Raw genomic sequence first — 15336 nt, 5'->3', positions numbered from 1 at the left:
ATAAGATAATTTGTTCCAGACCAGGACTTACTCATTGACAACAGAGCCCATTTATTTACTTTCAAAGGGAAGCAGCTATTCCCTTTTATTAGATAACATATCGTACTTTGATTCATGAGGCTATGTTTTTAGAAACATTTTGATAACACTTCTTCCAGCTTCTTTTTGATAGAACCAAGCCAAATAAATCAGAGCAAGTACTTGAGCACTGATGTACTGATGCTGAAAAGGTGCATGCCTGAACAGAGAGAGAGGGCTAAAAGTGTCTTCCATCAGAAACAGGGGAGATCATCTCCAGTCAGAATAAGTTCGAAAAAATTGATGAAAACACACTGCTAGTACTGCAAAGCACAGCTGTCCACAGCCAAAATGCTATTAGATCCATCTCACACCCATGCTCTCTCTGATTGATAGTAAAGTAATAAAAAAAAATAACATTCAATCATTGGCACACATTTCACAACTTTATTTAGATAATTAAATATTGAAAAATGTGGCCTTATTCACTACAGGTGATTTTTCTCTTCACTTCGGTAAAATGCCAAGATCATACTGATCAGTTGTATTTCAAATGCAATTCATCCTTACATAAATATTTAACTGTATAGAATGTAGGAATTATTTCGTTAAGTTACAATTTACACTATATGTACCTTCATTCAACCGTGAAACTTCAAGAACTGACTAATGTGGATCTTCATTAAAATACATTAAAGAAAGGACAGAGGGATACTTGGAGCGATTAAGACTTAGTCTTTGCGTACGTGATAATAGAAAACATTCTTGTAAGGTCCACTAAAGATTCTATGCTAAACTACAGAAGGAAACAGGGAAAAGTCTAGATAAAAGGGTCACATTTATCATCATACACCTTGCCTTAAATGCTAAGGCTATATCCTTCAAGCACTGACTTCTATTCTTTAAGAGGATAAGTCAAATAAGCTGAGACAGTTTTGCCTTAAGATGTGCTTTGCTAGTCTGTGCTAGAAATCTGTCAGTGGCTAAAGAGGTTCAACAGCAAACACCATTAAAGAAAGAAAGCAATTACCCACACATCATTAAGTAAAAGTGTTTCAAAAAGCAAAGCCATTTTGATGAATCCTGTGAATAATGCAACATAGCAATTGTTTGAGTTGTCTGCAGAGCTTACAGTGATACGCACATGTACTGAAGCATGGACAGAAAAAGGCTACACAGCTGGTCTACTAGGACATTTGGCTAATCAGTGGTAAGACTGCTCTAAATACACCAAAGCCACTACAAAGCCTGTTTGTTGGTGTTGTTTTTTTTTTCCCCACTTCTTTTGTTGTTTTTATTATTATTTGGGTGTCTGCCCCCTTCCAGTTCCGCAGGAACATAATACCGAATACAGCTATTTTATTAATTATTACACCGCCAAAGAAACATAGAACTATCACACAATGCTTCAGTGAAATTTCAATATCCCACTACTAACAGTCAAAGTCACACTCCACTATTATATTATTTCCATCAAATTTTTGGAAAATTTATACGAAAAACTACAGGTCCTTACACACAAGTAATGCCCATGAACTTCAGTGAGAGTACTCAACTCCACAACAGAATCTTCTTTATCCACACATGGGCCGATGCTGCAAGTACAACGTGGAGACATAGCCTACTAATGAAACTTGAGTAGTTTTGAAATGAAATTAAATCTGAGCTTTCATATTAGATAATTTATCAGTTACATCAACCTCTCTTTTTTTGTGAAAGACTGTATATGTGTGCATATTTTATATTATGTATGTGTGTGTGTGTGTGTGTAAAATGAGTTGGGGAAGAAGTCATGAAGAAGAGGTATCTTTGAGGAGAACACTAAGTCATCAAAGAAACATGCAGTTTTTCACAATATTCTTGCATTTTGCTATTCTCATAACTCTATGTTTCATATACGTTTCAGGTGAGGCAGTTGAAATGGAAAACATAATTGGAAAACTGTAGGGCTACACCATCAAGTTGAGCAAATACCAATTTTCTCAGCAACCTTTCAGTTTGACAGAATTTTTTATCTTATCTCTATGCACGCTGCTTTTGCGTTTGTGTAAAATACATTTATCTATTCTGAAGACAGTAAATTTAAGGAAGAAGAGTAGCAACAATACCTCTTGTAATTGTACCTCCTTCTTCTTAGCTGATAAATTCAAATGTTTTTCTAGCAAACTGTAGTTCTTCTCTGTCTCTTTATCAAACTTTTTCTTTTCCTCCTAGACAAAGGAACAAAGTAACATTCATTTACAAATAAAAACTTAAGTAAACCCTTCTTCCTTATCTTTTAAAATTGTACTTAATCAGAAACAAAGAAAAACAATCTATCCATTGAAAAAAGCAAACTCTTCAAAATAAACAAAAATCTCCAAGAAAAATAAAATCATGCTAGCAAAGTGAAGCTCTCACTCTTTCTAACAGATCCTTGCCTTCTCTGAACTGGAGAGCCCAGAACCGGGCACAGTATTCTAAGTGTGGCCACACCAGGGCAGTGACCTGCTGGCCACACTCTTGTTAATGCACCCCAGGTTACAATACCATTGTCTTTCTTGAACACAAGGACACACTGCTGGCTCATCAACCAGCAGGATCCGTAGGTCCTTCATTGCAAAGCTCCTCTGCAGCAGGTCTCATAACCTGTACTTGTGCATGCAGTTATCTCTCTTCAGGTGCAGGACTCTACAACCTGCTTTTGTAGAACAGAATCAGGTTCTTCCCCATCCAACTCCCCATCTGTACAGGACCCACTGAATGGCAGCACAGCCTGCTGGTGTGTCAGCCATTCCTCCCAGCTTTGTATCATGAGCAAACTTTCTGAGGGTGTACTCCATCCCAACATCCAGTTCATTAACAAGAATGCTGATCAAGATTGGACCTAGTACCGATCTCTGGAGAACACTGCTAGTTACAGGACTCCAATTAGACATTATGCCACCAATTAAAACTCTTTGATGTCTTCCAGTCAGCCAGTTCCCAACCTACCTCCCCATTAACTCATCTGCTGTCCTATACTTTCTAAGCTTCGCCGCAAGGATGCTATGGGAGACTGTGTTAAACGCCTTGTTGAAGTCAAGATACACAACATTCACTGCTCTCCTTGCATCTATACAACATAGAAGGCAATCAGTTCAATCAAGCATGATTTTCCCTTGATGAATCCATGTTGACTACTCCTGGTAACCTTCTTCTCTTCCATTTTCTTGATTGAAGTAACTGAGAGTTCTGACCAGAAAATGTCTAAATCACAATTAAGAGCTTCAACTTCACAGAAACAGTATGCAGGAAGTTAAGGGAATAGTCATACATCCAAACAAAATATCCAGTGTAGGATGTATGTAACATCTCATGCTAAAAACATCAGGGACAGAATTCTGACTAGGAAATGAGAGAACATATGATAATTTAAAAATAAGTATCACCCCAAAGATGGCACTGTCCTCTAAGACCAAAAAAATTCGGTTGAAACAATCCACTAATACAGCTGTCTCGATGAAAATAGGTTACATTCAGAAAAAAATAATTTTCCAATCAATGTTTTTTTTTTGTATGTTGGTTGTTGGTCCAGACTTCTGATATACTTCTCAAACAGCCATAAAATTATAAAAGCCACTGCACTATTAAAATGCAATGACTCAGGCTGAGCATTTTCCATGCATAAACACTGAACTTGAGTTCAGAACATATTATTCAATCCTGCTAACATAAAATATAGCTTTCCTGTAACTAAACAGTCATCTTAACTCTTAGATATCACTGCTGTTGATGTCATTAAACTATAAAACAAAACATCTACAGATTGGTAGTTCAAAAAATGTATGAGTTTACTTTCAAAACAGAAAACAATGCTAGATAGCTGTACTTCCTCCCCCCAGCCCCTCTTTCCCTCCAAACCAAATTTCTTCAAATGAGAACTTGTCTTTAACCTTTTCCCCACTCATATTGAGCAACTGGTGATTTATTTAAAACTAAAACAAAAACTGTTTTCATTTCATGGACTAGAAAAAGAATAAAAAGATAAAAAGCATATGGATAAGCTACTCTAGGTGGTTAATATGTTTCAGCCACTGATTGTGTAACTGCAAACATAAAGCAGAAAAGGGTTACACATTAGGAAGGAGAAAAGGCTGCTAGCAATATTTCTCCTACTCCAGGCAGAAGAGATAAGGTAGAGGGAGAAAAGAAGGAAGCGAAAGGACACACTGTTCTCCTCTTGAAGCATAATTTCCATTTGTTTCTGAAGCAAGTTCTCAAAGCAGAAAAATGTGTGAACACATGAAATATAAACAACAGTATTCCTCTGCCAAATACATGTCATTACCCCACTGCAATCCAAGTAAAGAAATTAAACAAGCTTATCATAAAAGCAAATGAGGGGCAAACCTTTACAGCTCCTAGCTGCTCTTTCCTAAATCGTTCCAAAGGTTTGATCAGAGTTTCAGTAACACTGAGCGCCTAAAGAAAAAAGAGCATGGGTTAAGTTTCTGTTGCCAGACAAGTCAGTTTTAGCTCCTTTAAGGAAGCAAAAAAAAAAAAAACCAAACAAACAAAAATAAATATCAAGCTAGGATACCAAGTTCTAACTCAAAAATAAATAAATCTCCAATTTGTTTCAAAATCTTGGAATTTGTCATCTCTTCCAATTACAGTGTCAGGAAAGTTAATCTAAAGTACATGAAGAAATGCAGAAACTTTAGAATTTAGAGGCTGCAGCTAAATAGCAACTGCTTTACTTGATCAGGTCAACAGCCTCAACAATTAAACACCAGAATGTGACAAAGGATAAGTAATAGTTTTCATTGGGGAGCAACAACGCATAACATTGTAAACAGCTGAAGAATGGACAACTAAGGAGTAAATAATCAGCTTTCAACATGCAGTTAAAGTGGTTAGGCATTGATATACTTATTTTCTATTATTTACATTTGGTTACATTACGTTAACCTAAGGAACAAAGAGGTACAGCGGTAATAAATGAGAAGGTTAGTTGACTGAGTAAAAGTTTAATCCATCTCTTTTGGAATATTCACTGGTGCACTCTTGATAAATGGCCCCACAGCCACATTGTAAGGAAAAAGAAAAATTAAAAAATGTCAGTGTAAGACTGAAAAGTAGCTTATTTAGACCTGGTCAGCAAACAGGGCTTCTAATTCATATGAAGTTTCACAGAAGATGAAGTGTTGTTGGGTTTGATCTTGGTGCAAATAAGAATTAGAATTTTAAGAATGATGGAAATTTCAGCAAAGCCGGATTTTCTTGAACACAACAGCAGCGCTGAAAGCGTGACAAGAAGATGGGAAGTGTGGCAAAGCAGACAGGTTCCTTGCGGTCTCAGTTGTGAGGCAGAGACACAGGGTAATTCAGTTCCAAGACTGCAGCCATCACAGGCCAGGGCTGAGCTGCTAAGAGTCAAGGAGGAGCAAACACTGCAGGCTTAACCTGGCCTTCTCAAAAGCCTTTATCTTAAAACATGAGGGATACATTACAGATCTGGCACAACATGAATCTAAATAGCACTGTCTACTCCCACCCAGCCCTGGGGCCATGCTGGGGATTTACTGTGGGAGTCAGCCTGCCAATTCATGGTAACCACAGCAACTCTGATTTTTCAACAGTACTCTAATCTAAATATCTAACTGGAAACCAAATATCTGGCAAGTCTGGGCCAAACAAAGTCTTGTACAGCCATCCTCAGAGCAGACATTCCCTAACTTCAGAGCTCTTGATCTTGTGGCCCAAACTCTTTGGACATTCACTTCCTAATTTTGTCGGAAACACTTCAGCACACTCTCAAGGGGAAAAGGAAGAAAGGAGGACTGACAATCTGGTGAGTCTGCATTTCAGAAGCGTGCAGAGTGGGGAACTGCTCACAGAAATGACAGAATAATGTGTCTTGGTAAACGGTAAGAAGTTTGTGTTGTTTTGCCAGTTTCCTCTATACTGACATTGCGAGGGAGAAAGCTGTGAGGTCTGCTCAGAAAAGAGTTCAAGAGGATGAAAACAGATACAGGCAGCAGAGGCCAGAGCCCAGCTGGTAAGAGCACCTCACCGAGTGGAACTACAAATTGCTTATCTTTTTGAACTTATACACAAGAAGCAAAATGTAAGGTCAATAGGTAATGAACGTATGCTAATGTGAAGTCCAAGCCAAAGAAAAAGACAGCAATTCGGTGCAAGGGAAAACAAAACAAACAAAACCAACAACACAGACAGAAAAGGCTGAGGTTTATATACCAGAAGGGCTGGCTACAAATCAATTCCTCTGCTACACTGCTGTGCAGCATTAAGCATGGGAAATACTAACAGTATTTGTCTAAAGCAGAAAATACGACTAATCACTAAATCAAAATGGGATGTTCCCTCCAAGACAGCCAACAAATAAAGATTCCAGTGTTGTCATTGGTATAATATGCCAATAATTCTTTCATTAAAGAAAAACAAGCCTTCTCTCATCCCAAAGAAGGCATTTCTCATTTTGCATAACCAAAACCAAACTTTTATAAGAGATGACTTTAAGCACAATTTTGCCTACCCTACAGGTATTTATGATTTGTCACCCCCTTGGCTTTCTTTGTACACATTAAACAATACTGTTACTGAGTACTGGTGAAGTTGGATTTTGTGGATCCCTGGTCATTCATGGAGCTTCACACCAGGCCTACACAGAAAACACAGGAGGAATGCTTCTTCCTTTCAGAAAGTAAGTGTGTGAGAGTTTTTATGTACAGAAATTGACAATCAAGATGTGACTCCTAAATTTCACAGTGAATTACAGAAATACAAAACAATGTTCATAGTTACAATATGCACATTATTACAATAAGAAGGGATTTCAAGCACTTTCCAGTACTCTATCATAAAAAGCTACAAAAAACTGTGTACTCACTTGTGAAAGAAAAACATTACTTATACTGTTACTGATCATTAACTGAGAGTATTTGCAACTTGGAAGTTCAAAAGTAATAAATGCTACTTTTTAAAAACTGCTTGACAAATCAGAGGAAAAAAGAAACAAACAGTAAATAAAGTTTCCCCCAGCCTAGGAAATAAGTCAAGGATCTCAACTGTATTTGTCTTTGCTACACAACCCTCCCTTAAAGAAGTCAACGTCAAATTGCATCACTTTCAATATAACATATCAGGCATTCAAATTAAATATTCATGAATACAAAATTACATATTTCTGTCTCTTTCAACTTCTGCTTTGTCTATCAAGTTAACCATTCTACTACTCCTCTAACTCTAGCAGAGTATGATGATAGGAATGTCTACTATTTAAAGGGAACAGGGAAACTCTTCTCTTTATATCCCTAAGCCATCCAAGCCTACCTTGAAGGGATTATATACTCTCAGTTTTAAAATCCAGCAAGCCAACTACAGTAAGGATAAACCATAAGAGAATCAATATAAGGAGGTCATGTCTCAAGCAACAGTATCTTAGCTTGTTTTATGGAGGTCATGTCGCAAACAATGATATCTTAGCTTTTTTTATGAATGTCAGTATCTCAGGAATGCTTAAAAAAAAAAAAAAATGTCTAATGCCACATGAACACATGCCTTGGTCTGAATGTCTGAAACCACTTATGCCACTTCTGATACGTTCGCTACATCTATTGAAATGACAAAGAATCAACTTAATTTAAACATAATCCCAGAACAGCAGGAAAAAAAACAACACATCACTGTTAACATCACTTAAGGAGTTCACTGCATTCAGCATTTGCAAGAGTATCTTAAAGAAGTTTTGGATATCTTCTAATTTTAGATGCCCTTATAAAACATCACCTGCTCAGGCAGAGACATTTTACAGTATGGGGATTATTCTGACTTCCACAGATGCTCAGTATTTCAGAAGTAATAAATTACAGGCTGCACATTAAGTGGCCCAAGTTAACATTTTCTACTAAGAGACCGCAAATGCACAGATTAAATCCATTAGCAAGTACATTTACATTTCCAGCAACTTGCCTATTAGTCAGTTGAGTCAACAAGATCCAACAGGTAACCTACCTGTCAGTGCCAGTTCACAACTCCATTTAGATTGTTATTTTTTCTCTTCTCAAAGAAAGGGGGGAATGGCTGTTGAGGAAAAACTGCTTCCCCCAAACGCCTCCTCCCATGCACTGGAACCCAACAGACAGTGCCATCCCACCAGCCCTCACAGCTCCTCATGCTTTCTTGCTCTCCTTCAGCAGACAGGAGCACTCTGTTTATGAAATGCAGCACCAATCAGTTCCTGCAGGCATAACCAGGCTGTCTTGAAGGAGAGGAAGGGTACTTGTGTGGGCTGTGAAGGAATATCAACCCACAAAAGCCGTTCCAGTACTCCAGTCTGGCCTGTGTGGCTACAAAAGGTAGACCTAAGGTAATCAAAATTTGGTTTCCTAATTAGATAAATGCAACACTGGGCTCCCAGCATTAATCCTAAAAATATCCTTAGACTCCAGTTTTTATTGGAGAAACAGGAACAGCAATTACACATTGCTGGTAAATAAATCCTGGTGGTGATAAATGCATGCACTGACTGCTCCATTCTGAATCCAAGCACCCTCTCGTGCAAGAGAGGTTTACTGAAAAGGAATATATATGAATATATACATATAAATATATATGTATATATATCTTGCTACAGACTGCACAGTGACTTAAGGGTGCTGAGTTTCAAATCCTCATCATAGGAAGCGGAATGCAGACCAGATGCCAAAAAGCAAGATGGGGCGGTTTAAAGTTTCCCAGTGCACTGGCTGGGAAGATTTATTTGTAGACAGTGGCAGGATTGTCTTTCTCCTTGACAAAGCAAAGGAGGAGGCCAAGAGCCAGCAGGGCAGAGCTCATGAAGCTGAGCAGGTGTCAATGAAACTAGAGCTGGGAAGGAAGTACTGCTCTTCTCAGCTTAACAGAATGCTGAAAGGATGACGTAGCTGACAGTGATTCAATAACAAATTCAGTAACACTGCTGCTAAATAAAGAAATTTACTTTCTAATAAAGAAATGTACTACCTACAGTTTCACTTCCGCTGACAGAGAACATAGCTCTTTTATGTTTTTCCTAAATAACAGAAACATTCAGCCTAACACAAAAGGTCATTTTCTGCTAACCCCAATATTTGGGGGGCATGGAAGAAAATCTTTTAGAAAAAGCAAAAAAAGTACTTAAGCCCTGACCCACAAACCATGGTACAGGCAAACTCTTATTCTTAGCACTTTCTGGTATTCTTAAATGCAGCAGCCTCAGCTTACATGTGATGCAGCAGCAAGACTGACTCCTGTGTCTTGAAGTCAAAGCTTATTTTTCATTGAGTGGAAAATTATGAATGATCTAAAGAAAAAACAGTTTTCCAAATGGCCTGGGAAATTGAAATTGGTATAATAAACAGACAATATAAAAAATTTTTTAAAAAAATCATTATAAAAGAACAATAAACAAATTAAGACAGTGAGTTTTAGCAAAAAAATGGTTAGAAAAAAAATAACACTATGTGGTCCTGACTTTAGAATGTTTATTCTTCTTAAGTACATTCCACCATAGAGAGAACTACTATGAAACAATAAATATAGCAAGTAGGAAGAGAAACAGACAACTTCACATGTAGCAAGTAATAATCTTTTCTCCATCTGAAGAGGAGGCAAGCTGTGGACAACCCTTCCAAAGTAAGAGCTTCTCCTAAACTGAATATGTAAGAGCTGCATTCACACAAGAACAGAGAACCACTCCCAGTTTACACTTCAGATGCATAAAGACCTTGACAAAGAAGAAAGGCTACTCTGAAAAGGAAATAGCGTAATACTCATTTGCTTTGTTCGTGGCTAAGCTCATAATTGAACAAAAAGACACTACTGAAAGGCAAGGAATCTAACAGTGAACAACGGCGTCAGTGTTTAGTCAAGAATGAACTGCCCAGTTATTGTGAGGGGAGTCCTCCACAAGAAACAGTGGTGTTATTAACAACCAGCTAAATCCAAACTGTTGGAAGTTTTACAATGCAAATTCCAAACATTTCCTGTTGATGAAATAACAGAATGAAAATTCTCTACTGAGTTATATGCTGATGCATGTGAGACCACGATTATCTAAAAGAGGAAGCTGGGGATAATGGAGCTTTTCAGTCATATTCACTCAGAGGGTGGGGAAATACATTCCAAATTGGTTTTGCCCTTTTTTATCCCCTCATACAAACAACACTGATTTCTAGTTGAATTGCACAAGTTCACATGTAACTCGGGAAACTATTTCAGAAGATTGTGCTTAACATTCAAAAACCTATTTTTCAAAAAGCCAATCTCAGGAAACACCAAAACATAAAAGATTTGCCTGAACAGTTTCCATAAGCATATGTTTGCCTATTCTATGATTTCCATTTGGCTTCATGCCATGCAGAGGATAAATGAAGACTGGGTAAGGAGGTACAGCAACAACTGTTCTGCAGGTTCCTAAAAGTGGAAATAGGCTTTTATCAAACAGAACAGTTTACCGGAAAGTGAAGAAACAGGGTCTAGGTCCTGAGAAACCAAGTTCTTATCTAGGCTTTTATCTCTGTATCTGAGATGTTCAGTGTGCTGTCAGCAACCTAATGTTTCAGAAGTGATCACTGATAAATGTATTTTTCATTGTCTTGGCAGCTATATTTAGCAGCCTGTATTGCCACTGCATTTAACACAATCAGAATAACATAATGCCATCAACTCTTATTGCACAGATCTTAGATATCTTAAATTGGACCATCCAAAACTACTGGATAATTTTTATCAAAATCAGTAGGTAAAATGATTGTTCCTTTGTATAGATTTCTTTAGGTAATAGAGGAAACTGCTTAAGATTTATGAACCATGAAATATCTGCACAATGAGGAACAAGAAAAAACTCAGAAAAAAATCGTATCTTCACAGCAGAGTAGGAAGAGTGTAAACCAAATACAGTCACTTTAAAAATAATAGTAAGCTATCCACAAACATTAAATGTTAAGTGAGCACTTAACCTACAAAATAAACTCATGTATTTAAGTGCTTCAGTCATAAGAGGTATGTATAAATGCATGTAAGTACACACACATTATTTCAATTGTACCTTTAACTTTCTGAGTGTGTATGTTTGAACCTTAAGAACAACTTCTAGCTTGGAAACCCTGCTGCTTCCATTTTATTATTATTATTAATAATATTAAGTCAATGAAGGATGAAAAAGTCAAAAAGACAGAAGAGACTTCACTGTTCTTCTCTTTAAAGTTCCACACAGAATCAGTTTCTCGTGTTTCTGACACACACTGAGAATGATGAATTTGAGAAAATTCTGAACTTGATTCTGACAAACTGTTGAGACTGAATAAGAATATAAAAGGATTTTCAAGAAGAAGGACTGCAAGTTATTTCAAGAAACATAAAAGAGTCCTATGGAATAAGAACAACAGACTAAAAGAAAGACACTATGCTCAAAAGCTTAGAACTTACCAAATTTCTTAAGGTGACATCAAAAGGACTAAGAGTGTGCTAAAACTGTAACAGAAATAGAAGAGTCCATAACAAAGCAAGCAATCAGTTCTTATTGCCTTGGAGAAAGTGACAAGAAATACAGCAGAGTGAATTTAACTGCATCAAAAATCCTACAGAAAATGAAGCACGATGAAGTAAAAATGAAATATTCCAGCACTTGGGATAAAGTTAGAATGACTGATGCAAGAACATTCTTTATTTGAAAACAGGAAAAGAAAAATATACAGAAATTAGTCTTTTTAATAGGTATTTCAGAATGCAGAGAAGCTATCTATCCATTATTTAACTGGAAAAAAAGCTCTGGTAGGGCTGCAGGCAAAACACATCCAACATAGGTCTTGCACACAAGTAAGGTAACCAGACAGGACAGGAGAAACTACTGGACAGACCTGAGTTATTACTGGACACTGCACATAACACTGAGAAAAGCTGACTGAAGTTACAGACGTGCCTTGAGGGCTGGCTGGATTTAACCAGTGTGGGTAAGGGGACTTAGAGGAGAAAACGGTTGAACTCAATGGGAGCATTATAGTTCTCTGAGGGAGTGGAAGCACGCAAACCCAGCACAGCGGAATGTCAGAAGATGACAGCACCAGAAGTACCATACACTGCTGACATGACTGAAGGAATGTTCAGAGCAGTATCACACTTAGGCATCAGTTAGTAACAGTAGAAACAATACGGAATCAATCAGTTGATTGGGACAGTTTGTTCATTTGGAAGAACAGGATAGTGAAAGGAGAATATAAAGATATTAAAAAGGGAGCTCGGGAAAAAGGAAAGGGGCTAAGAATCTCAAGCAAGATATATGATAGATGATGTCAGTAGTGAACTACTAGGTAGCCCTATGCAGCTCATCAGCTTAAACGAGGGCTGCAAACAAAACCTGTTGTTCTTGCCACATCACAAGAATCAAACCAAATTCTGCAGTTGGGAAAACCAGGCTGAGAGGAAGGTCGAGTGTTCTACTTGGTGACCAGGAATAAATGGATGGAGGGACTGCACATCTTAGCATCATCATACTGGTTCATGCTTGCCCCCAACTTTCTCCTAATAACCTTGTGAAGTTTGCTTTCATCCCTGCACTTCCATGACACTTTGGTACCATCAAAAGGGTAGAATACAAGTCCTAGGACTCCTTCCTAACATAAAACAAGCACTTCCAGGATATCCTCATGGCCAAAAGGATCTGTTTCTTATCTGCTTTGGAGAACGGCACCAACCTACAATGCTATGGAAAAGCATAAGTTGTTTTTATCTTGGCTAGTTCAGTGGAATGTTTGGATTAACAATGACTTCCCCTTACATCATTCACTAAATCCTTTGACAGCTGGGATATAGCTCTGGCAGCCTCTGAAGGGGAAAGCCGAGAAATAAAGCCACAAAACACAAGACTCAGACATCCGAATTAAATTATTAAATATTCACCAAGTGAATATTCACCAAATGATGATCAAACAAGTGAGTTTATGGTAAACAAGAAGAGAAAAAAATATGTTCTTGATCCACCATATACAATACTTGCAGAAAACCATGAGAAGTAGAGGTGATGAGCATCTCACTACAGTTCATAATGTATTTTAAGCATGAATTTCTTAAACATACCATACGGTATTAATGGATTTTATTAAGCTTATTTTATGTGACCGAAAATTTCTTGTGCACAACATTCAGCACTGAAATTGAAGTGAGCAATAAAATCTTCACCTTCTAAGTGATAAGAGGTAAAATGCTCAATAAGCTGTTAACGTGAAGAAGAGTAGATGCTTTTGAAAATAATCCTGCTGTTATATCCATATCTTAATGGAAACTCTGTGGATCTCTGACCTGATTCCAAACATCTGAGTGCAATAACCTCACATTCTCAATGGGACAACAGCTCATGCCACTGTTAAAGCATACTCTGAGAAGTCAGAGCAGCAGCTGCTAAAAACTATAATTACCAAGCACCACACAACTATTTTCTCAGAGATTTATGCCCAATGTTACATTAGCTCACTCTAAAAATGATACAACACATTTGGAGGACTACAGATGCAGTGAAATGGTCATTCGATAACCCAGAGAGTATACTGTTTCCATCTGGAATCAAATAATTTGCTCCACAATATACTCACTAGTTTTTTACCAAACTGTAACTGTTCTAATGCAATACTGCATTTTATACTTTTCTCATCAAGAAACTAATATGAATTAGCTTTGGGTAATAATGCCTTCTGTGTAATCATGAACAGCATACCAAAAAAGTAAGCAGAACTCTTTTATAGCATTCAGTCTGAAAAATAGAAGCTTTTTACCATACAAAGAACATTGGTTTCTGCACAGCCTACCACACAGGTAATCTGTCACTGTTGAAGATCTATTGACACAGTCAATGGAACATGGTGCATAACTCCGAAACCCTCCCAAATGAAGCGGAAAACAGAATGAGAAGCTATGAAGTACTTTTCTTTGTGAAAAGTCTACCAAAGAATTTCAGTACACAGATGTACTCAACTTCACTGAAATAAAACCACTGGCTGGCAGGAATAAACAGAGTAAATGCCACTTCAGAATTACAAAACAAAAGAATCATTACTACATAGTGGAGCAAACCCTATAATTTGGCAAAGTAACACTTCAGTAATTTGCAAGGAGCTACACAGACCTTTAATCTAACCTAACTATGGTTCCATATCAGAACAAGATACCAGGGCATAACAACACACTCAAGGGATAAGGACTGCCAGGGAGAAAAGTATACACAAATTATTCCTCATTATTCTTGCTTATGTACATATTTCTACACTGTAGGCAAAGTTTCCATTAGGAAATCAAGACTGCAAATGCACACTGTAGAGCTCTCAGCTCATGGTCCATGAGCAGCCAACCTGATCCAGATTATACCAAAACCCTAAGCACCCACAGACGCTTGAATGAAGAACATTCCTCATCTATACAATTAACTAAATGTTTGCTTGTGCGACCATACATGAAATCACCCACCTACAAAGAAAAGATCTGCAAGTCTGTTACTGCATCCAGCCAACACACTGCATCCCAAATCCTCATAAATCCTGAAGTAGATGCCATAAAGAACCTGGATCCAAACCTGGCCTATTTTCCAAACTCATGTGTCCTGCAGAATTACGTCTATAATCTTGCATTTCACACTAACAGGTAAGAAGAATGCTAAGGTGGATTTTACTCCTCACTCTAGCTGTAAGCTATTGGGACACTACCAAGCCAACGTGTAGCTTTCCATCTTTATCACAGTAGCTTTCTTCTATAATGAGAATTAGCTGCTGTCTTTAATTCTAGACTCTAGAATCAAAGACTGCACAATGAGAGCTTTCGTTCTTAAGCAACCACTATCAACACCCTGGCGATTAAAAAAGCAGCAAACATCTTTAACTCTCATCTTATTCTCTGGCATATGTACAGCTACAATTTTTATTGCAACTCACCAAAATTTCTCTTTGCTCTTCCAAATTTTTTAAGAAGTTTGAAAACTCATGGAGAGAAGCATCTACAATAAAAAAAAAAACAAAAACAGAAAAGAAGTTTCATCATGTTGCAGGATGGGATGACAAAAATTATAGCCACTTATAATCACTTCTTACCTACCTATGTATCTTTCATCATCTGTCTCTGCATCACCAATAAATTCAAATTTAAAGTCTCTCAGAGAATGGGCGAATTTTCTCTGGGCTGCTGAAAGGTCTGCAAAGAAAAAAAAGCAAGGATTGAAGGTCAGAGAATTATTGTAAGAAGGCTGTAAAATCCTCCTACCCCTGATCAACTTTTACAATAAACCCTTGACACAGGTCTGCCTAAGGACATTACAAGCTAACAAATGTTGTC

The 15336-nt window shown here is 37.5% G+C and overlaps 1 protein-coding gene across 4 annotated transcripts in view; it reads right to left on the bottom strand.

Annotated features, from left to right (window-relative positions):
* Positions 1 to 15336, bottom strand: part of ARHGAP10 (Rho GTPase activating protein 10) — a 127701-nt gene that overhangs the window by 81837 nt on the left and 30528 nt on the right. For 3 of the 4 annotated variants that reach the window (XM_032444511.1, XM_015861096.2, XM_015861093.2), the window contains exons 2-5: positions 15100 to 15195; positions 14940 to 15001; positions 4390 to 4461; positions 2127 to 2228 (exon numbers count right to left, since the gene is read on the bottom strand). In XM_032444511.1, the coding sequence (XP_032300402.1) occupies positions 2127 to 2228; positions 4390 to 4461; positions 14940 to 15001; positions 15100 to 15195 (332 nt within the window). The remainder of the gene's footprint in view (positions 1 to 2126; positions 2229 to 4389; positions 4462 to 14939; positions 15002 to 15099; positions 15196 to 15336) is intronic. The other variant, XM_015861094.1, reaches the window with a different exon arrangement.

The sequence above is a fragment of the Coturnix japonica genome, chromosome 4 (assembly GCF_001577835.2).
Source record: "Coturnix japonica isolate 7356 chromosome 4, Coturnix japonica 2.1, whole genome shotgun sequence".
NCBI lineage: Eukaryota > Metazoa > Chordata > Aves > Galliformes > Phasianidae > Coturnix > Coturnix japonica.
The sequence above is the reverse complement of the archived record's forward strand: the minus strand, read 5'-3'. Positions and strand labels throughout refer to the sequence as shown.